Source organism: Rhineura floridana, chromosome 12 (genome assembly GCF_030035675.1).
Source record: "Rhineura floridana isolate rRhiFlo1 chromosome 12, rRhiFlo1.hap2, whole genome shotgun sequence".
Lineage (NCBI taxonomy): Eukaryota > Metazoa > Chordata > Lepidosauria > Squamata > Rhineuridae > Rhineura > Rhineura floridana.
Window position 1 is genome coordinate 21,994,155 of NC_084491.1, and position 19,531 is coordinate 22,013,685.

The 19,531-nt window shown below is 43.5% G+C and overlaps 1 protein-coding gene across 1 annotated transcript in view; it reads right to left on the reverse strand.

Moving 5' to 3' along the window:
• The window catches only part of KCNU1 (potassium calcium-activated channel subfamily U member 1), a 115,928-nt gene that overhangs the window by 18,593 nt on the left and 77,804 nt on the right, over positions 1 to 19,531 (reverse strand). Inside the window, exons 23-24 of the mRNA XM_061593375.1 lie at positions 12,223 to 12,447; positions 9,682 to 9,856 (exon numbers count right to left, since the gene is read on the reverse strand). Coding sequence (XP_061449359.1) covers positions 9,682 to 9,856; positions 12,223 to 12,447 — 400 coding nt within the window. The remainder of the gene's footprint in view (positions 1 to 9,681; positions 9,857 to 12,222; positions 12,448 to 19,531) is intronic.

Below are 19,531 nucleotides of genomic sequence, written 5' to 3' on the forward strand. Positions count from 1 at the left end.
TAGAGTGGACAGGTAGGGGAATGGGTCTATCAGTTGCCCAGCAGCTGGTGAATGGGCCAGGAACACCCTTTTGTCATTGAAACTCTTCAGGAGAGCCTTCCCCCCCCTTCCTGGTGGCTAGCAGAAGTTTGTGCTTTGAGTGTTTAGAGAATTGTCTAGAGAATGGCTGGGGCTAGAGGCAGGCAGTGAGGCTATCTCTCTGCACCATGGCTTTAGGATGCCTCCTGCACCCAGATGGAAAAGCTGGATATTGGGCTGCTGATGCCTTGAACACCTTCATCTTAAGCTCAGGTTGGAATGTGTGTAAATAAATAAACCATATTTCATAAAGACATCACAGTCACCACTGACCTTCTTCCCAAAGGAAACCAAACCCTGGAGGAGTGCAGGGACCCCTGAAATCTCACTGCTCAGAGATTGGGTAGGCACACAACACTATAATGCTATTGTATGTTATTTTCACTGATGTATCCATTCATGTACATTTTCACCTATTATATGCATTTTTGTAAACATTATTTGGTTGGAGAACTGCATCTTAAAATGTGGATGTGTGAATTTTGAAGGATATTTGTGTTCCATTCAGAAAGCTTTGAAGGCTAACTGAATCAAATTCCTCCCCCATCCCTAGTTTGGACAGGCTTTTACAATGATCAGAATAGGAAATAGACTTGAAAAAGGTCTTTATAAAGTACTTCAAAATGTCAAACAATATTCACATGAAAACATACCATATGTTATAAAATCCTCAATAGTATGTATGTATGTATGTATTTATTTATTGCATTTGTATACCGCCCCATAGCCAAAACTCTCTGGGCAGTTTACAACAATTAAAAACATTAAAAACAAATCTATAAATTTAAAAACACATTTTAAAAAAGCAATTTAAAAACACATGCAAAAATGCCTGGGAGAAGAGGAAAATCTTGACCTGGTGCTGAAAAGATAACAGTGTTGATGCCAGGTGCACATCGTCAAGAACATCATTCCATAATTTGGGGGCCACCACTGAGAAAGCCCTCTCCCTTGTTGCCAGACTCCCAACTTCCCTCCAAGTAGGCACCTGGATGAGGGCCTTGGATGTTGAGCATAGCGTATGGGTGGGTTCGTGTTAGGAGAGCATTTCCATCAGGTATTGTGGTCCCAAGCCATGTAAGGCTTTATAGGTTAAAACCAGCTCAGAAACATACAGGCAGCCAATGCTAGTGGGCCAGAATCAGTTTTATATGTTCTGGTCCCTGTTACCAAACTGGCTGCTGCATTTTGCACAAGCTGCAGTTTCTGAACCGTCTTCAAAGGCAGCCCCACATAGAGTGCATTGCAGTAATCTAACTTGGAGGTTTCCAGATCATGGACAACTGAAGCCAGGTTATCCCTGTCCATATAGGGGTGTAGCTGGGTCACCAAGCAAAGTTGGTACAAGGCATTCCTTGCCACCGAGGCTACCTGAGCCTCAAGTGACAGAGATGGTTCTAGGAGAACCCCCAAGCTATGAACCTGCTCCTTCAGGGGGAGTGCAACCCCATCTAGGACAGGTTGTACATCCACCATCCGGTCAGAAGAACCACCCACTAGCAGCATCTCAGTCTTGTCTGGATTGAGCCTCATTTTATTAGCCCTCATCCAGTCCATTGGCACAGCCAGGCACTGGTTCAGCACATTGACAGCCTCACCTGAAGATGAAAAGGATAAATAGAGCTGCATGTCATCAGCATACTGATGGCAACACACTCCAAAGCTTCAGATGACTGCATCCAACAGTTTCATGAAGATGTTGAACAGCATAGGGGATAGAACTGACCCCTGCAGAACCCCATACTGGAGAGTCCAGGGTGACGAGCAATGTTCCCCAAGCACCACCTTCTGGAGCCGACCCGCCAAGTAGGAGCGGAATTACCTCCATGCAGTCCCTCCCACTCCCAACTTAGCCAGTCTTCCCAGAAAGATACCATGGTTGATGCAGAGCTTGGAAATGTTACTTTTTTGAACTACTACTCCCATCAGCCCCAGCCAGCATGGCCACTGGATTGGGCTGATGGGAGTTGTAGTTCAAAAAAGTAACTTTTTGAAGCTCTGGGTTGATGGTATTGAAAGCTGCTGAGAGATCAAGGAGAATCAACAGAGTCACACTCCCCCTGTCTCTCTCCAACACAGGTCGTCATACTGGGTGACCAAGGCTGTTTCCATGCCACAACCAGGCCTGAAACCTGACTGAAATGGATCCAGATAATCAGTCTCATCCAAGAGGATCTGGAGCTGGCCTGCAAACACTCATTCAAGGACCTTGCCCAGGAATGGAACATTTGCCACCAGCCTACAGTTATTAAGATTTTCTGGGTCCAGGGAGGGTCTCTTCAGGAGTGGTCTCACTATTGCCTCTTTCAGGCAGTCAGGGACCACCTCTCTCTCAGAGAGGCATTACTCACTTCCCTGGCCCAGCCGGCTATTCCATCCCTGCTGGCTTTTATGAAGGGCAAGAATCCAGCACAGAAGTGGTTGCATGAACCTGTCCAAGCACCTTGTCAACATCCTCAAGCTGTACCAACTGAAACTCATCCAGGAAATCGGGACAAGGCTGTGCTCTGGATACCCCGCTTGATTCACCTGCTATAACACTGGAGTGTAAGTCCTGGCAGATGCTAAAGATTTTATCCTGGAAGTGCCTAGCAAATTCATGACAGGATGTGAAAGTTGGACAGTGAAAAAAGCGGATAAGAGAAAAATCAGCTCATTTGAAATGTGGTGTTGGAGAAGAGCTTTGCAGATATCATGGACCGCAAAAAAGACCAGTAATTGGGTGTTAGAACAAATTAAACCAGAACTGTCACTAGAAGCTAAAATGATGAAACTGAGATTATCATACTTTGGACACATAATGAGAAGACATGATTCATTAGAAAAGATAATAATGCTGGGAAAAACAGAAGGAAGTAGAAAAAGAGGAAGGCCAAACAAGAGATGGATTGATTCCATAAAGGAAGCCACAGACCTGAACTTACAAGATCTGAACAGGGTGGTTCATGACAGATGTTCTTGGAGGTCGCTGATTCATATGGTCGCCATAAGTCGTAATCGACTTGAAGGCACATAACAACAACAAACCACTTAATATTTTAACATCTCTAAGCAGTGTATAAAATAAAAGTGATAAATAAATCATTAAAACAAAAGTACATATAAAAACCAGTAAAACAAGAATTTGTGAAATTCAAACAAAAAAGTCTTAGCTGCTGTTTTTAGTGATTTTGTGTATATCATGAACCACTTTGACATTTATAAATGAAAAGTGGTAAATATGTTTTTTTAAAAATAAATAAATGCATAAACTTAAGTCCCTTCTTCAGCCATGTAAAGATCTAATTTTATTGTTCCAGAGATAGCGATAAAGCAGGTGGACAAATATCTAACCATGTTTCCAGATGCTAAGTAGAAATACTAACTAAGCTATGAATTCAGAGGGGGAAACTACAGTTGGTTTCTAGGTGAGAGGTAGCTCTATCAAGCTTAATGTGAGAGTGAATATAACTCATATTTACTTTCTCAATATTTTTACAAAACCATAGGCAACAATCCTGTCATGAAGCAAATATTAATAGCAAACTATTTAGACAGCAAAAAATTACAAACTTAATTAAAATTAACTGAAATGATGTGTTAGGCATTACAGCAGAGACTTCTGGAATCACAATATGATTCTATTTTTTATTCCAACCATGACACGACACAGTAGTAGCCTCAAGTAGTTACACTTCTATATAAGTAGCAAAAATTGCACTTCAAAAAAATTGAAAAAGTGTGTGTGTGAGTGACTTTGCTTACACTAAAATACTAGTGCTTTGGGATAACAAATTTAGATGTGAGAGGGGAGTATGTTGTACTGAACTCAACAAAATAGGATTTACAGGATTAATTTGTTGGGAATTTGTTGAGTCTTTTGGTCTAGCAGGGCTTATCTTACATTCTTATGGATGTGGCTATCACCATCTTGGCCTCCTATTCTGCACTGCAACATTTGGCCAGCCACTGTGGGAGACAGAGCGGGCCTGTCCCAACATTAGACAGAGTGAGGCAACCACCTCAGGTGGCAGAAGTTGGAAGTACAGGGAGCCATTCCTCCTGAGCTCCTTAATCCATTCCCTTCTGTTGGAGGACAGAGCTGCGTGTGCCACGGGGCCTGCTCTGTACCTCATAGGCTAGTCTGCAGCCCTCAGGTGTACTGGAGGACACTGTCCCATTGCCAGTGCTGAAGTAAGAGTCAACTTCCAGGGCAGTCATTTTCTCTATGATGGAATGGAGGGGAGGCACCTTGTTTTCACCTCAGACAGCAAAATGTTTTGGGCCAGCTCTGGAAACAGAATGCTGGGAGTGGTGGGTGAACGTTTGATCTGAACTTCTTCTCCAATTGCCTTCTTACCCTCCGCAATGCTTTCCTACAGCATTTCTTGCCCCAGCCAGTATTGGAGCCAGGCAGGTGGGAAAAGGACTTTAGAGGTTAAGAGCCAAGATTCAGCCATGCTGCCTGCACATGCCTTTGATACTTTTAAACCACACCTTCTACTCTTTCCCTTACAGGTGATTGAGGCACACCCTCATTTGAAGAGCTGGCTATGGTGCCATCATATATTGCTTTTGGCCTCAGAAACATTTAGATCATATGTGAGGGAGGTTTCTTGAACATTACTGTTCACCCAGGCATTTTATGATCGAAAGTCCTGTCCCTGGCAACCCTGAAATTATTAGTTTGAGAACAGGTCTTCCTGGAAATCCTGGGGAGCCGCTGTCAGTCAGTGTAGATAATACTGAGCTAAGATGGACCAGTGGTCTGACTCAGTATAAGGCAGCTTCCTATGTTTAGGTGATTGTTTTTGGAGGCTTTTGGTGTTTTTAGAAGATTGTTTTTCATTGTTTTTAGAATGCTGTTTTTAGAAGTTTTAATTGCATTGTTTTAGTATTAATGTTTGCCACCCTGGGCTCCTTTGGAGAAAGGGGTGGGATATAAATAATAATCTGAACTACCTCTTGAGTGCAATGCAGTCTGAATCCATAAACAAATATCACCTTTATTCCTGCTTAGCTATTATCATCTCCAAAAAAATGCAGACCTAACATTTCCTAATCCCCATCCCCACCCAGAATGATTGAAAGGAGATATATTTTGAATCCACATCACATTCAATCAAAAAAGGCAGTTTTGGCAAAGTTTTTGATATGAAACAAAGAGACTTTATCTACTGTAGCAAAGTTTAAAATAACAACTGAATCGGAACAGCAGGGTGGCAGTATGTCAAAACAACTCAAAAACTGGTCTGTCAGCAGCGGAGAAGAATTGCATTTAAAAGGCAGGTTTTTAATTGTCTTTATTTTTATTTACTTATTTAAAAAATAGACAAGATGCTTCTCAGCCTAACTAAAAAGCACATTAACAGAGCAATCCTGTGCATATTTACTTGAAAGTAACTCGTGTTGCGTTGAATGGGAAACTATACATTGAAGGCTGCAACCCTATATTCATTTTCCTTGGAGTAATCCCCATTGAATTAAATAGGACTCACTTCTGAGTAGACATGTGTAAGAGTGCACTGTTAAATTGATTTCCAGCTCCTGGAACGGTTTATGCTAGATTCAGCTCTCAAGAAATAAGAGTTTACTGTGTACTTTTCTCATAATGTATCACAGTTAACCTTCTCTGGGGGTGACTTTATGGAATATGTTTTTGACAGGAAAATGTCACCTTATGACAATTTTTCTCTGTCATTGCACAGTTAATGCTTTCTTATGAAGGTGCCCCCACACACTATCAGACTTATCGCCTGCCTCACAGCACAAGGTGATTTCAAAACTGTGGTAAGTGATGAACGTGACCACATGATGGCACCTTCAGAAACAAGTTTCTTCCTTTACCTAGGAGGAGAACTACGTCTTCCAAATTCTTGCTCTGACTATTAGAAACCATTCCTTCACCAGTGGAACTAGGAATGTAGGAAGTTGCTTTATACTGAGTCAGACTATTGCTCTGTCTAGCTCAGTACAGTCTACCCTGAATGGCAGCAGCTCTCTGGGGTTTCAGACACAAAGCCTCTTCCAACCATACCCGGAGATGCTGAGGATTGAATTGGGGACCTTATTTATTTATTTATTTATTAAATTTCTATACCGCCCCATAGCCGAAGCTCTCTGGGCGGTTCACAACAAGCAAGACAGCAAAATACAATTAAAACCATGTATAGAACAATTTAAACATACTAAAATACAAATATACTAGCATACTAAGATGCTAAAATAAGTTGAGATGTTAAAATGTTAAAATGTAAAATTAAAATTATTAAATTATTAAATTTATTAAAATGCCTGGGAGAAAAGGAATCTTTTAACCTGGCATCGAAAAGATAATAATGTTGGTGCCAGGCGTACCTCCACAGGGAGATTGTTCCATAATTCGGGGGCCACCACTGAGAAAGCCCTTTTTCTGGTTACCATCCTCCGGGCTTCCCTCTGAGTAGGCACCCGGAGGAGGGCCTTCGATATTGAATGAAGTGTATGGGTAGGTTCGTATCGGGAGAGACATTCCATCAGGTATTGTGGTCCCAGGCCGTGTAAGGCTTTATAGGTTAAAACCAGCACCTTGAATCGGGCCCGGAAACATAAAGGCAGCCGGTGCAAGCGGGCCAGAATCGGTGTTGTATGTTCGGACCGCCTGGCCCCTGTTAACAATCTGGCCGCTGCATTTTGCATGAGCTGCAGTTTCCGAACCAACCTTCTCCATGCAAGGCAGATACTCTACCACTAAGCAACAGCTCTTCCCCAAACGAAGCTGCTTTTATTTATGCACCAAGTTTAGTGTCAGATATTTTCATGTCTGAAATTATTACACTCTTTAAAAAAGAAAAAGAAAAAAAGAAAATGATACTTTGGTCACTTCCACAAGATCTGTCTATTGAGCATTAGAAATGGAAGGATCTATCAATTTTGGTTCTTTGAATTCCTCATTTTTCCAATCTTAAATTCAGTTCTCCATATTTCTGCAGACATTTGTGATTATTTTAAAAAAATCATGGAAAGTTCTTCAGCATTTTAGTGTGAATTTCTCTAAATACATTTTTGTATGCAATTTTGACAAGCATACACATCTTCCCCAGCAATTTCTCCTAATATAATGCATTTTTGTATCTTATTTTCACTAATATATTCATTCTTACACACACTTTCCCATAATACATGCATTTTTGTAAGCATTGCTTGGTTGGAGAACCGCATCACAAAATTTGGATACTTATGAATTTTGAAGGACAGTTGTGTTTCGGTTTTCATATTGTTTCAGAAAGTGCACATTTGATAAATCCAGGTTGAAATGCAAACTGAATCAAATTTCTTTCCCATCTCTACTGAGCATTCATTGAGCAGATTTGTTTGCAGGGTGATTAGACTGCATCAACTATTTACTGAACATCCATTCTGGCTTGTTTGCAGGGAGGTTAGATGACATTGCATCAAGAAAATGATACTCCACACTTTCTAATATATTTTCACATCACTTTCCTTATTGCAAAAAGTCTGTTTTTTCTTTTTAAAGACAAGGGCATGTTGTGCAAGATTAATCAACTTTAATTGTACAATCTGAATCTGCCAGTGTGTGATTGAATCCTACCCACAGATAGTGATAGTCTGGAAGGACCGTTTGAGGCAGAGTCAGGCATAGCTCTACTGTGCAACAGCTTGAAGTGACCTGCTTCAGATGGCACCATGAAAGATTAAGGTAGGAAGTGGATTGGATGAAAGATTAAGGTAGGATTTCTTTAAACATTGACTGTGTGGGGGGGCATTTGGGCTCCACTTCAGGCACTAAAATGCCTTGGCCTACAACTGTCAACATAAAACAAGTAAAAAAATTACAACCATAAAATAAATGTAAAAATGATTAATGACGTTTCCAAATTCAAAACAATTAAAAACAATTCCACACATAAAACAGTTTAAAATAGTTTCAGTAGAGATGCAGACTGGGATAAAGATCTTATTGCTTTGCCATTACTAGGTACTCAACAATTGGTGCAATAATAATATTGGCTTGTAGCCAATAGCTAGTCCTGCTCAGAGTAGACCCATTGAAGTTAATGGACATGAATAACTTGGTTCATGAATTACAGTGCGTCTACTCTGAGCAGAACTTTATTGAATACTTATTGCTGTTTCAATATTGTGGAATGCTTTGAATGCTTCATACCCTTGGGGAGGGCAGTTCAAAGCATTCAAAAGAACAGCCAAAGGATGAGATTTCCTCATATTGCCCACTACCCATTCCCCCAAGGGGGGGGACTCATCTTGGAAGCTAGGAAAGAGAAGCAGGCGAAGAAAGTGGCTCCAAAGAGGGAGAAAGCCCACAAGCCACTCCTCCTTCCCTTTAGGGATGACTGTGGAATTTGATCTTTGTGTATTCCTGTACAAAATGACCTGATCTGCATTCCTTGGTCTAATTTGAAGATCAGAACTTAAGCTATTTATTGACAGTCACATTTCAGTTCTTGGATTTAAGAAAAATGTATTAAATCACACTTAAAAATGAGAATTTTGAGAGAACAGAAATGCATAATTTTATAGAAAATATTATTTACTATGCAAATGTTCATGCAATTGTGTTTTTTTTTAAAAAAGCAAAAATACAAATTAATGCTAAAAAAGGGATGACAGAACAGATTGTAGATGGTGATGATGATGATTTAGAATTAATACCTCCCCTTCACCCTGACATCCCAGGACTGGTTACAACAACCTAAATTACATCCTTAAAAATAATTTAAAACAACTTACAATCACAAGCACTCCGGTATGATTATATGAAAAGTGGCAAGGGATGGAAATAAGACTGATTTGCTACCCCTCCTTTTAGCAGAGTGGTCAGTGCCATTGTTAGAATAGCATATAACATCTTAAATCCATACAATGGGTTGCAGTCAATGTTTGTAATACTCAAAGGAGAAGACCCATTGACATTAGTGGGCATTACTAAGTTTGGTCTATTAGTTTCAGTGAGTCCACTCTCAATACAACCTACAACCCAATGTGGTTTGCCCCAAGGTATTCTTAGAACTATAGTTTTCTGAGGGCACTATGAATTATCGCTTGCATTTTCACCAAAGTGCAGTGGGGAAACCATCATGATAAAACTGAGTTCAGTTTGTATTATTATTGTTGTTGTTGTTGTTGTTATTGTTATATTTATATTTATATCCCGCCCCCTTTCCTCCCAGTAGGAGCCCAGGGTGACCGAAATGTAATATAAGATATTGGCACAAATGACACCAAGAATGGTTTTTGAGTTTGTCATCTTTGTAAGTCAAAAGGATGAGTTCAGAATGCAAAGTTCCTTCCTACCCAGGAGATGCCAGAGCATTGCTTACTGTTCCTGTCCTTACTCAGATACCATTGTCTAGAAGCTAAATCAGAGTGAGGGCAGGAGCACTTTGGCATCTTCTGGGTAGGAAGGGACTTCGAAACAAAATGTCACTGAGTAGCAGTAGGAAGCATAAGTTCCTTATCTGCAAAGCAAGGCAAAGACTTTGCCCCTATTCACAGCCTTCTCCTGAGTGGGGTGGCAGAGCTGGCTCAGTTCCAGCTCTGATTTGTGAGAAAGGAACCCACCCTAATCTTACTTGAGTCCCATTACCCATTTCCCCCTCTTACCTGTTGATGGACTTAACTTAAACTGCAAGGAGAGGATGTTAAGAGTAGCCAGGATAGATTTTGTATCCACTAGGGTTTGATCACCAGCACCTCTGGCATGAGCTGAAAGAATGGCACACATGGCACAATGCTTGATGTTGGATGTCTTCAGATCAGCACAGGAAAGTGCACTGCCCTGGTAAGAAAGAAAGGAGTGAAGGTTATGAGAATCAAAGGGCTGGGAGCACAGAAAAAAATCAAGGTTCAGTTGAGACTATGGGTGAAAATTTCAATTCAGTTTGCATTTTAAGCCTTATCTATCAAATTCACACTTTCCGAAACAATATGAGAACTGAAACACAGCCATCCTTCACAATGTGCACTTATTCGAATTTTGCAATGCAGTTCCCCAACCAAACAATGATTACAAAAAAGCATATGCTAGGAGAAAGTGTGCATAAAATTAATAAATGAGTGAAAATAACATGCAAAAATGCATTATATGACAAAAAATGGTTTGCAAAAAGGATACATTAGTCAAAACTGCCTATAAAAATGTGTTAGAAGAAATTTACACTAAAATGCTGGAGAATTTTCATGAGGATTTTTGCAAATTGCTGCAGAAATGTGGAGAATTGAATTTAAGAATGAAAAATAGAGAAACTGAGAGAACTGAAATTGAACCGAAATTCTATCCCTAGCTGAGACATGAATTCAGAAGCTTAGCTGTTTCTTTCAACGTTACTTGAATCCATAAAGACAGGACCATCCCAAATCAGGGACACTGACCAAAATACATCCCTTATTTTCTATTGGATATATGAAAACAGTGATGCTTCAGAACAAGGGGAAGATTTCAGATTAAGGACGAGCAGCTAATGGCCCTAGTAGGAGAACATCAGACCTTAAACAGTATACAGTAGAGAGCTTCCATACAGAAACAGGAAATAAATAGTAAAAAGGATAATTTCTTCAAGTGTGGTGTGTGTGTTCCACTGATAGATTCAAGAGGGAGTCAAAGGAAACATGGTTCCTTTGATTCCTCTTGGATCTACATGCAGTGACTTCAGATTGAAAACCCAAGTTCCAGAGAAGAGTTCACGAGTTGTTGTCCATGATGCTTGGGAATTTCTTCTGAGGCAATTCTTCTCTGACTGGCTTCAGACATGATGATCAAGAAGAGCCCAACCAATGTGTGGTCAATTTTATACTGAGCTACTGTCACTTGTTCATCTCATCCAAAGGAGATCTTTTCAGGCTGCAGTAACCGCAGTGCACACAGCCCCTGCACATCCTTCCTACTCAAGAGCTCCTTCAAATGGCACCAAGAAGGACTGCCAGCCCAATGGGAAAGTGACCATGCATCAGGCTGGCTGAATCTCTTCATCATATCCAAAGAAAAGTTGCTACCTTTATGGAAGATCCCATAAAGCAGGCCCAGCAGGAGTACACACCCACCCTCCCCACACCTAATATGATATCAGGTGTGGGGCAAGTGGGGCTCACTAACACCACCAATCAGTTCATTGATACTGACAAGCCCCTTTGAAATAATCCATTTGCAGGCACAGTTTGGATTCCAACCACACCTGCAAATGAACAGTTTTCCTTTGCAGACAGTTTTGCCAATCTGCAGAGGAAAAATGTCCATTTTCAGGTGTGATTTGAATCCAAACTGCACCTGCAAAGGACAAAGCTGAGCTTGCTGTCAGAGCCAATGTAGTGATCAGCACTGACAATGACCCCCTTTCAAGTTGTCATGAATCTCATAATGACATCAGATTATTAACAGGTGGCTGGACACACCCACCTGTCAAAAATGGTCCACAGAGGTTGGCCCTCGGGCTGAAAAGGATTCCCCACCCCCTACCATAAAGTATATGTTTGCGACCATTACGGCATTCGATGAGGTGTGTTTCTTCCATCCATTTTAGCTATCATGGGGAAACACTCTTTTATGTATTTATCTATTTTTTGCTAGAATATTTCTTCCAAAGGTGCCTTGCATAGCCTTCATAAATTATGCCATGAGCATAATTGTGTTTCTCTGCTGCATGTGCATGTGTGTGTACACACTTAAATATGTGTGGTTGGGTCATGTTGCCGCATCAGCATGCATGCCTGCCATCACCCAAGATGGTGGTGGAGGGTGTCCCACTGCCTTCTTGGGTGATGGCATGATTGCACATGCAGCAAGGTGATATGGTGACACAAGAGGTGGCATGACAGGGCATATTTATGCACATGCCAGCTGTGCACATGTGCAGGAGAGATGTTGCCTGAGAGACTAGAGCTCCCACTCTGTGATACATGTCACCCACCTGTCATAGCCCACAATCTGATGCTGGAAGGGATCATGGAGCAGGACCTCCACCTTCCCAGCCAGCCACAGGGGCCCTCAGCCAGATGCCCAACCTGGCCACCAGCTGGTGCCGGGCCTGGATATTTGGATTCTGAGGATATAATTGCTTTGAGGAAGCTTTGAGTTTGATGATTCTAAAATAAATGCATTTTAATACTAGAATATTGGGGTGAGATATGATATGTGAAGAATATGTATACCTTCAGTAAGTATAATTTGGGGAAATTTTGGATGAATTCCCATTCTCTCTGGAGATACTCAAGAGATCCAACAAAGACGATATCTTTCAGCTCACTAAATGTGAAGTGACTGGCTCGTAGAGGCATCACAAAGTTGCGCAGTCCAATCAGCGTGGAGGTAGCATCTCCGAAAACACAGACCACAATGTGATCATGCAGATCACTGGAGAACCTCTTGTTGCGCTTCTAAACAGGACAAAACAGAGCCATCTGTTGAAATGATACATTGCTTTTACTTCTAGAAGAAATAACTGGAGGAAACATGGACCATTTTCATGCTGGGAAATGGATCCTTGACATAATAGCAGAAATTGCGTAAAATTCAACCCCTTCATGGGCCTCAGACCCTGGCTAAACTTGCAGCACCAGGGCTTATGCACCATATGCATCATCTGTAATGGACTCATGTTTTTTTTTTCAGCCCATCAAGAAGATGCCCACTTCTCCTTGTTGCTAGCTTTATGTTTATCTTCTCCCTCTGGCCCAAATACATACCACTATCCAGAGCAGGAGAGAAATAAAGGCAGAGGGGAACAGAATCATAATTTCAAGTGTGATATACTGGGATTTATTATTTATTTATTATTTATTTGATTTATATCCCACCCTTCCTCCCGGCAGGAGCCCAAGACAGCAAACAATAGCACTAAAAACTTTAAAACATCATAAAAACAAACTTTAAAACACATTAAAACATAACATCTTTTAAAAAGTTTCTTAAAAAAATCTTTCAAAACATCATCTGAGATTAAAAATATTTTAAAAATGAAAGTTTAAGAACATATTAAAAAATCAATTCCAGCACAGATGCAGACTGGGATAGGTCTCAGCTTAAAAGGCTTGTTGAAAGAGGAAGGTCTTCAATAGGTGCGGAAAAGATAACAGAGATGGCGCCTGTCTAATTTTTAAGGGGAGGGAATTCCAAAGGGTAAGTGCCGCCACACTAAAGGTCCATTTCCTATATTGTGCAGAACAGACCTCCTGATAAGATGGTATCTGCAGGAGGCCCTCACCTGCAAAGCGCACTGATCAACTGGGTATATAAGGGATAAGACGGTCTTTCAGGTATCCTGGTCCCAAGCTGTATAGGATTTCAAAATAATCTTTGGTTTGGGAGGTGGATTTCAGTTTAAATTACACACAAAGTTTGACATTTCTTTTAAAAACCAACAGTTCCTAGGAAATCGTCTGATTTCATTTGCTCATTCAATTTATCAGTCATCTCACAACAGCAGATGTGGGAAATGTACCTTTTTAAAAAAATGTTACAATAAAACAAAAATCAAGAATCAGTAATTAAGACAACTTTGAAATCAAAATAAATCACTGCAACAGAGATCAATATATTTAATTAAACAATGCAGCAATAAGCAATTTGAACAGAGAGCTGATATTATAATTGTTAGTATTGTTAAAATCATGGGAATATTAAAAAGAGGTATTTGCCTGGTGCTGAACACACATTAAAGTAGGCACCAATTAACCTTCATGGGGGGGGGAGGAATCTCACCGTTGATCGGCCACTGCTGAAAAAATAGCCTTTTTTCTTGTAGCCACCTGCCATATCTAGGTGGGTGGATACACTAGGAAAAGAATTACATCTGATAATCTGAAGGTTTGGGTAGGCAGTCCTTCAGATTGAGGCCCGAAACTATGAAGGGCTTTAAAGATCAAAACCAGCAGCTTGACTTTGGTCCAAGGTTGTGTCTAAGACTGTGTCAGGAGGATGAGCTGGGCTCCTGGGGGGTTGTCAGAAGAGGATTCAAATGGCTGGCAGAGGGAGAAGGGAGGAACTTACCCTCTGTGGAGCGAAGCCGAAACAGAGGACATGCCAGAGATAGGGTCGTCTAGCAATGGGGAGCCTGAGAGCCTTGAAGTTTTAGAATACCCCCCAGACATTCCCAGGCCCTCCCTTCTCCGCAGCTCAGAGCAAGAGGGAGGGCTGATCACAGCAGAAAGGCGGAGAGATGGTTTACCCTCAGCCCCTTCTTTATCACCCATAGGGGAATCGGACACTTCAGAAGAGGAGGAGGTGATGCCTCCCCCCTCACCACGCACACAGAGACAGTTGAAAAGACAGGAGAGAAGGGGGGAAGGCGGGCAGTACCTGAGGGGGAGTTAAGGAGGAGCGAAAGGTTGCGCGCCCGTTTAGCCCCTTCTTAAAGAACAGGTGGGAAGCAGCCCCTTGCTCTGTCAACTTTCTCCCAATGTCGCAGGACCTGTATGCCTGTATTGCTTCATGAGAAAGTGCAGTCCTTGTTGGACATTACTCTAATAAAACACGAATTAACTACAACCTCTGGTCTGGTTCCTGAGTCGCATCCTGGGCCTGACAGCTTGACAGAGCCACCTAAATCACCCTCAACGCTCTCTTCACTTGACTGGGACAAGATGTCAAAGGGAGCAGCGGGGGGGACGAACCCCACTTCTGAGACGGAAGAAGTGAAACTCTTGAGGACTAAGGTAGCTGAATTGCAGACGGATGTCCAAGCCCTGCTAGCAGCAGTCAAGGCGCTGAAGACGGATAATCAAACCTTGAAGACCATGATAGACCAGATGCAAACAGCCCCTCCAGCTGCCGCAGTAAAGGTTCCCATTGGATTGCCCCCAAAACACGCGGGACAAAGTGATCAGTTGGCAACTTTCGTGGCTCAATGTGAGTTATATCTGGATGTCAGGTACATGGAGTTTCCAGACGATGGGGCTAAAGTGGCCTTCGTGATTAGCCTCCTGGAGGGAGAAGCTGCAAAATGGGTGACTCCGTATCTCGTGAGAAAAGATACTGTCTTAAGAAGGTACAGAGGATTTATACAGGAGATGACCGAGATGTTCCAAGACCCGCAAAGAGCTGAAACAGTAGCGCGGCAACTAGGCGCTCTGAAGCAAGCTAAAGGGACTGTTTCCGAGTACACTAACGCTTTTAAAATTCTGTCCCAGGAAACTGGTTACAATGACGCCGCCCTGATGTTTATGTACCGGAGTGGATTAAATGCTGAAATCCTGGATGAGTTGGCCAGGACCTCCCCCCCCCGCTGACGTACCAGGGCTCATCCGGCTATGCCTACAGATAGATCACCGGATGGAAGGAAGGCGCCTGGAAAGGAAGCAGGAGGTCCTGAGATACTCAGCCTCGGCATCTCGCAGCAAGACCCTTCCCTCTGCAGGAATGGCAGGTAATGCAGCTGAGGGACAGGGAGGGGCTAGGCCAAGACTGTCGGAAGAAGAAAAGGAAAGACGCCGCCGAGAACGTTTATGCTTTTATTGTTCAAAGCCGGGCCACGTGGCCAGAGACTGTGGACTAAAAGGGGGGAAAGCTGAGCCGTCGGGAAACTAGAACACCCAGTCCACGTGCAGGCCGGTGGACTGGGGGCAGCGTTGTATAAAGGCCCCCCAACGATCCAACCTCCCTCAAAAGGGGTGTTGGTCTTGCCTATTCGGATTACAACTTCCAGAGGAGTGGTGTTTAATTCCACTGCCTTAATTGACAGTGGAGCCTCCACAAATTTTATTGATGTAAAGTTAGTCAAGCGTCATGGAATTTCCCGGTGGAAACTGAATGCTCCCCTAGCTGTGGAGACTATCGATGGGAGACCCCTGAAGTCAGGAGGGGTGACACAAGCCACGGAGGAAGTGAAACTTCAAATCCCTGGGCACGAAGAGTTCATTTCGCTATACGTGTCAGATCTCTCGAACTTTGAGGTGATTCTGGGAATGCCCTGGCTAGCAAAGCATGAACCCACAATAAGTTGGAAGGAGGCGGTACACCTCACAGTATTGCCAGAAGAACTGTCAACCTGAAGGAATCAAGAACACCTTAGCGGGGGCAGTGCAAGAGATCGAGCAAGTGACCCTGCCGCCAAAGTATGAAGAATTCAAAGATGTGTTTGATGAAAAGGAGGCAGAGACTTTACCCCCCCACCGCCCTTACGACTGTGTGATTGATCTAGTGCCAGGAGCCAGCATTCCATCAGGGAGAATCTACTCTCTCACAGAGAATGAGAGGGAGGCCCTGAAGGAATTCCTGGATAAAAACCTGAGACGAGGATTCATACGCCCCTCACAATCCCCTGCTGGAGCGCCACTATTGTTTGTGAAAAAGAAGGGGGGGGAACTCAGACCCTGCAACGACTATCGCGCATTGAACCAGATCACCATCCCCAACAGCTACCCGCTGCCCCTGACCTCAGAGTTGTTGGACCGACTGCGCTCTGCAAAAATCTTCACGAAGTTGGATTTGAGAGGAGCGTACAATCTGATCAGGATGAAGCAGGGAGATGAATGGAAAACAGGATTCTTGACCGCTTACGGACAGTATGAATACCTGGTCATGCCGTTCGGGCTTTGTGGAAGTCCAGGAATTTTTCAAAAATTCATGAATGACGTGTTTAGAGACTTGTTGGACACGTATGTAATCTGTTACTTAGATGATATCCTGGTGTTCTCAAAGAACCAGGAAGACCATGACCAGCATGTGAAGACGGTGTTGCAGAGACTGAGAGAAAATCACCTGTATGCTAAATTAGAGAAATGTGGATTTGACCTCAAGTCTCTAGACTTCCTTGGATATCGAATCTCAGCAGAAGGCGTGGAGATGGACCCAGGGAAAGTAAGCTGTATATTGGACTGGGGCCAACCTGTCACCAAAAAGGATGTACAACGGTTTTTGGGGTTGCCAATTATTACAGAAAGTTCATTCCAGGGTTTTCCAAATTGACAGCTCCTCTGACTGACTGTTTAAGGGGAAAGAAGAAGTTTCAATGGACAGAGAATGCCACCCAGGCCTTTGAGGAGCTGAAGAGAAGGTTCGCTTCTGAGCCCATTCTGCACTTTGCTGACCCGACCCGCCCTTTCATCGTGGAAGCAGATGCTTCAGATTTTGCTATCGGGGGGGTCCTTCTGCAATTAGACCAAGAAGGAAAGGAGCTGCACCCCTGTGCGTACTTCTCTCGGAAGTTAAAGCCTGCAGAGAAGAATTACACAGTTTGGGAGAAGGAGCTGCTGGCCATCAAGGACTCTTTTGAAAACTGGAGACAATACCTAGAGGGGGCCCCTCATCAGATCGAAGTGCGCTCTGACCACAAGAACCTGGAAAGCCTCCAAACTGCCAGAAAGCTGAACCAGAGACAAATAAGATGGTCCCAGTTCTTCACCAGGTTTAACTTCAAGATCACTTACCAAACCCAAGCCAAAAACCAGAGAGCTGATGCCTTATCCAGACAGCCACAGTACAAAGAAAGTGAATCCGAGGACCAGCCTCAGTACGTGATCCCGCCAGAGAAATTAATGTTGGGATCATGCCAGTCTTCATGGGAAGAGGAACTCAAAAAGGCACAACAAGAAGATGCAGACGAACTAAAATATGGGCAGGAGACGGGACAAAGTCAAGACTCAGAAGTAACCTTTCACTGGAGGAATGGACTATTATGGTTCAAAACAGCCAGATATGTGCCAGAAGGAGAATTAAGGCTCAGAATCCTACGCCAGTGCCATGATTCCATCACAGCGGGACACTTTGGGATTTACAAGACCATTCAGAACGTGGCCAAGGACTTCTGGTGGCCTAAAATGCGTAGGGATATTGAAAGCTATGTAAAGTCCTGTTCTGTCTGTCTGCGGACAAAAACACAAACAGGAAAACCAGCAGGACTGTTACAACCGCTACCTGTCCCACATGAACCCTGGAAGGATCTCTCCATGGATTTTATAACTGATCTACCCAAATCCCAAGGAATGACAGCCGTTTTAGTCGTGGTAGATCTACTCACCAAAATGGTGCATTTCCTCCCTTGTGCAGGGGCCTTAGAGGCTAAGGAAACAGCCAAGTTATTCATCAAAGAAGTCTACCGACTGCATGGGTTGCCAAACAGTGTAGTCTCAGACCGAGGAACTCAGTTCACAGCCAAATTTTGGAGAGCAATGTGGAAACAGTTGCAGACGGAATTAAAACTCTCCTCCGCCCATCACCCCCAGACAGATGGGCAAACGGAACGCTTGAACGCCGTTTTGGAAAGATATTTAAGAAGTTATGTGTCCTATCAACAGACTGACTGGGTATCATATTTGCATTTTGCAGAGTTCGCCTACAACAATTCTCTACACTCCAGCACTCAACAAACCCCATTCTTCGCGAATTATGGATTCCATCCTAAAGTCTTTCCAAGCAGCTCAGAAGGAATGCTGGTATCGGCAGCTGAGGACTTCCTAAAAGAATTGCACGCGGCGCAACAAACACTGAAACAGCAGTTAAACGAAGCCAAAACAGAGTACAAGCGAGTTGCTGACCTGCACAGGAAGGAGGGCCCCCCCCTTCAACCAGGAGACCAGGTATGGCTGTCCACCCGTTTCCTCCAGATGCCGGGCAAATGTAGAAAATTACAAGACAAAAGGGTGGGTCCTTTTGAAATAGAAACTCAAATTAATCCCGTGGCGTACCGGCTGAAGCTACCTGACACGTTTAAAATACATCCTGTGTTTCATCGATCCCTCTTGATGAAAGCTGTCCCTCCCAGTGAGCTGCGGCCGGAGGAGCCTCCTGGGTCCCCACTCCTGATAAATGAGCAGCTTGAGTTTGAAGTTGAGGAAATCTTGGATTCCAGGATCAGACTCCACAAGCTACAGTATTTGATTCACTGGAAGAGCTATGGAGTGGCTGACAGATCATGGGAAAATGCAGATGATGTGCATGCTCCAGAGTTAGTAAAACTTTTCCATCAACGTTTTCCTCACCGCCCCAAGCCAGACAGGGGGAGGGGGGCACAGCTTGAGAAGGGGGATGGTGTCAGGAGGATGAGCTGGGCTCCTGGGGGGTTGTCAGAAGAGGATTCAAATGGCTGGCAGAGGGAGGAGGGAGGAACTTACCCTCTGTGGAGCGAAGCCGAAACAGAGGACATGCCAGAGATAGGGTTGCCTAGCAACGGGGAGCCTGAGAGCCTTGAAGTTTTAGAATACCCCCCAGACATTCCCAGGCCCTCCCTTCTCCACAGCTCAGAGCAAGAGGGAGGGCTGATCACAGCAGAAAGGCGGAGAGATGGTTTACCCTCAGCCCCTTCTTTATCACCCATAGGGGAATCGGACACTTCAGAAGAGGAGGAGGTGATGCCTCCCCCCTCACCACGCACACACAGACGGTTGAAAAGACAGGAGAGAAGGGGGGGAAGGCGGGCAGTACCTGAAGGGGAGTTAAGGAGGAGCGAAAGGTTGCGCGCCCGTTTAGCCCCTTCTTAAAGAACAAGCAGGAAGCAGCCCCTTGCTCTGTCAACTTTCTCCCAAT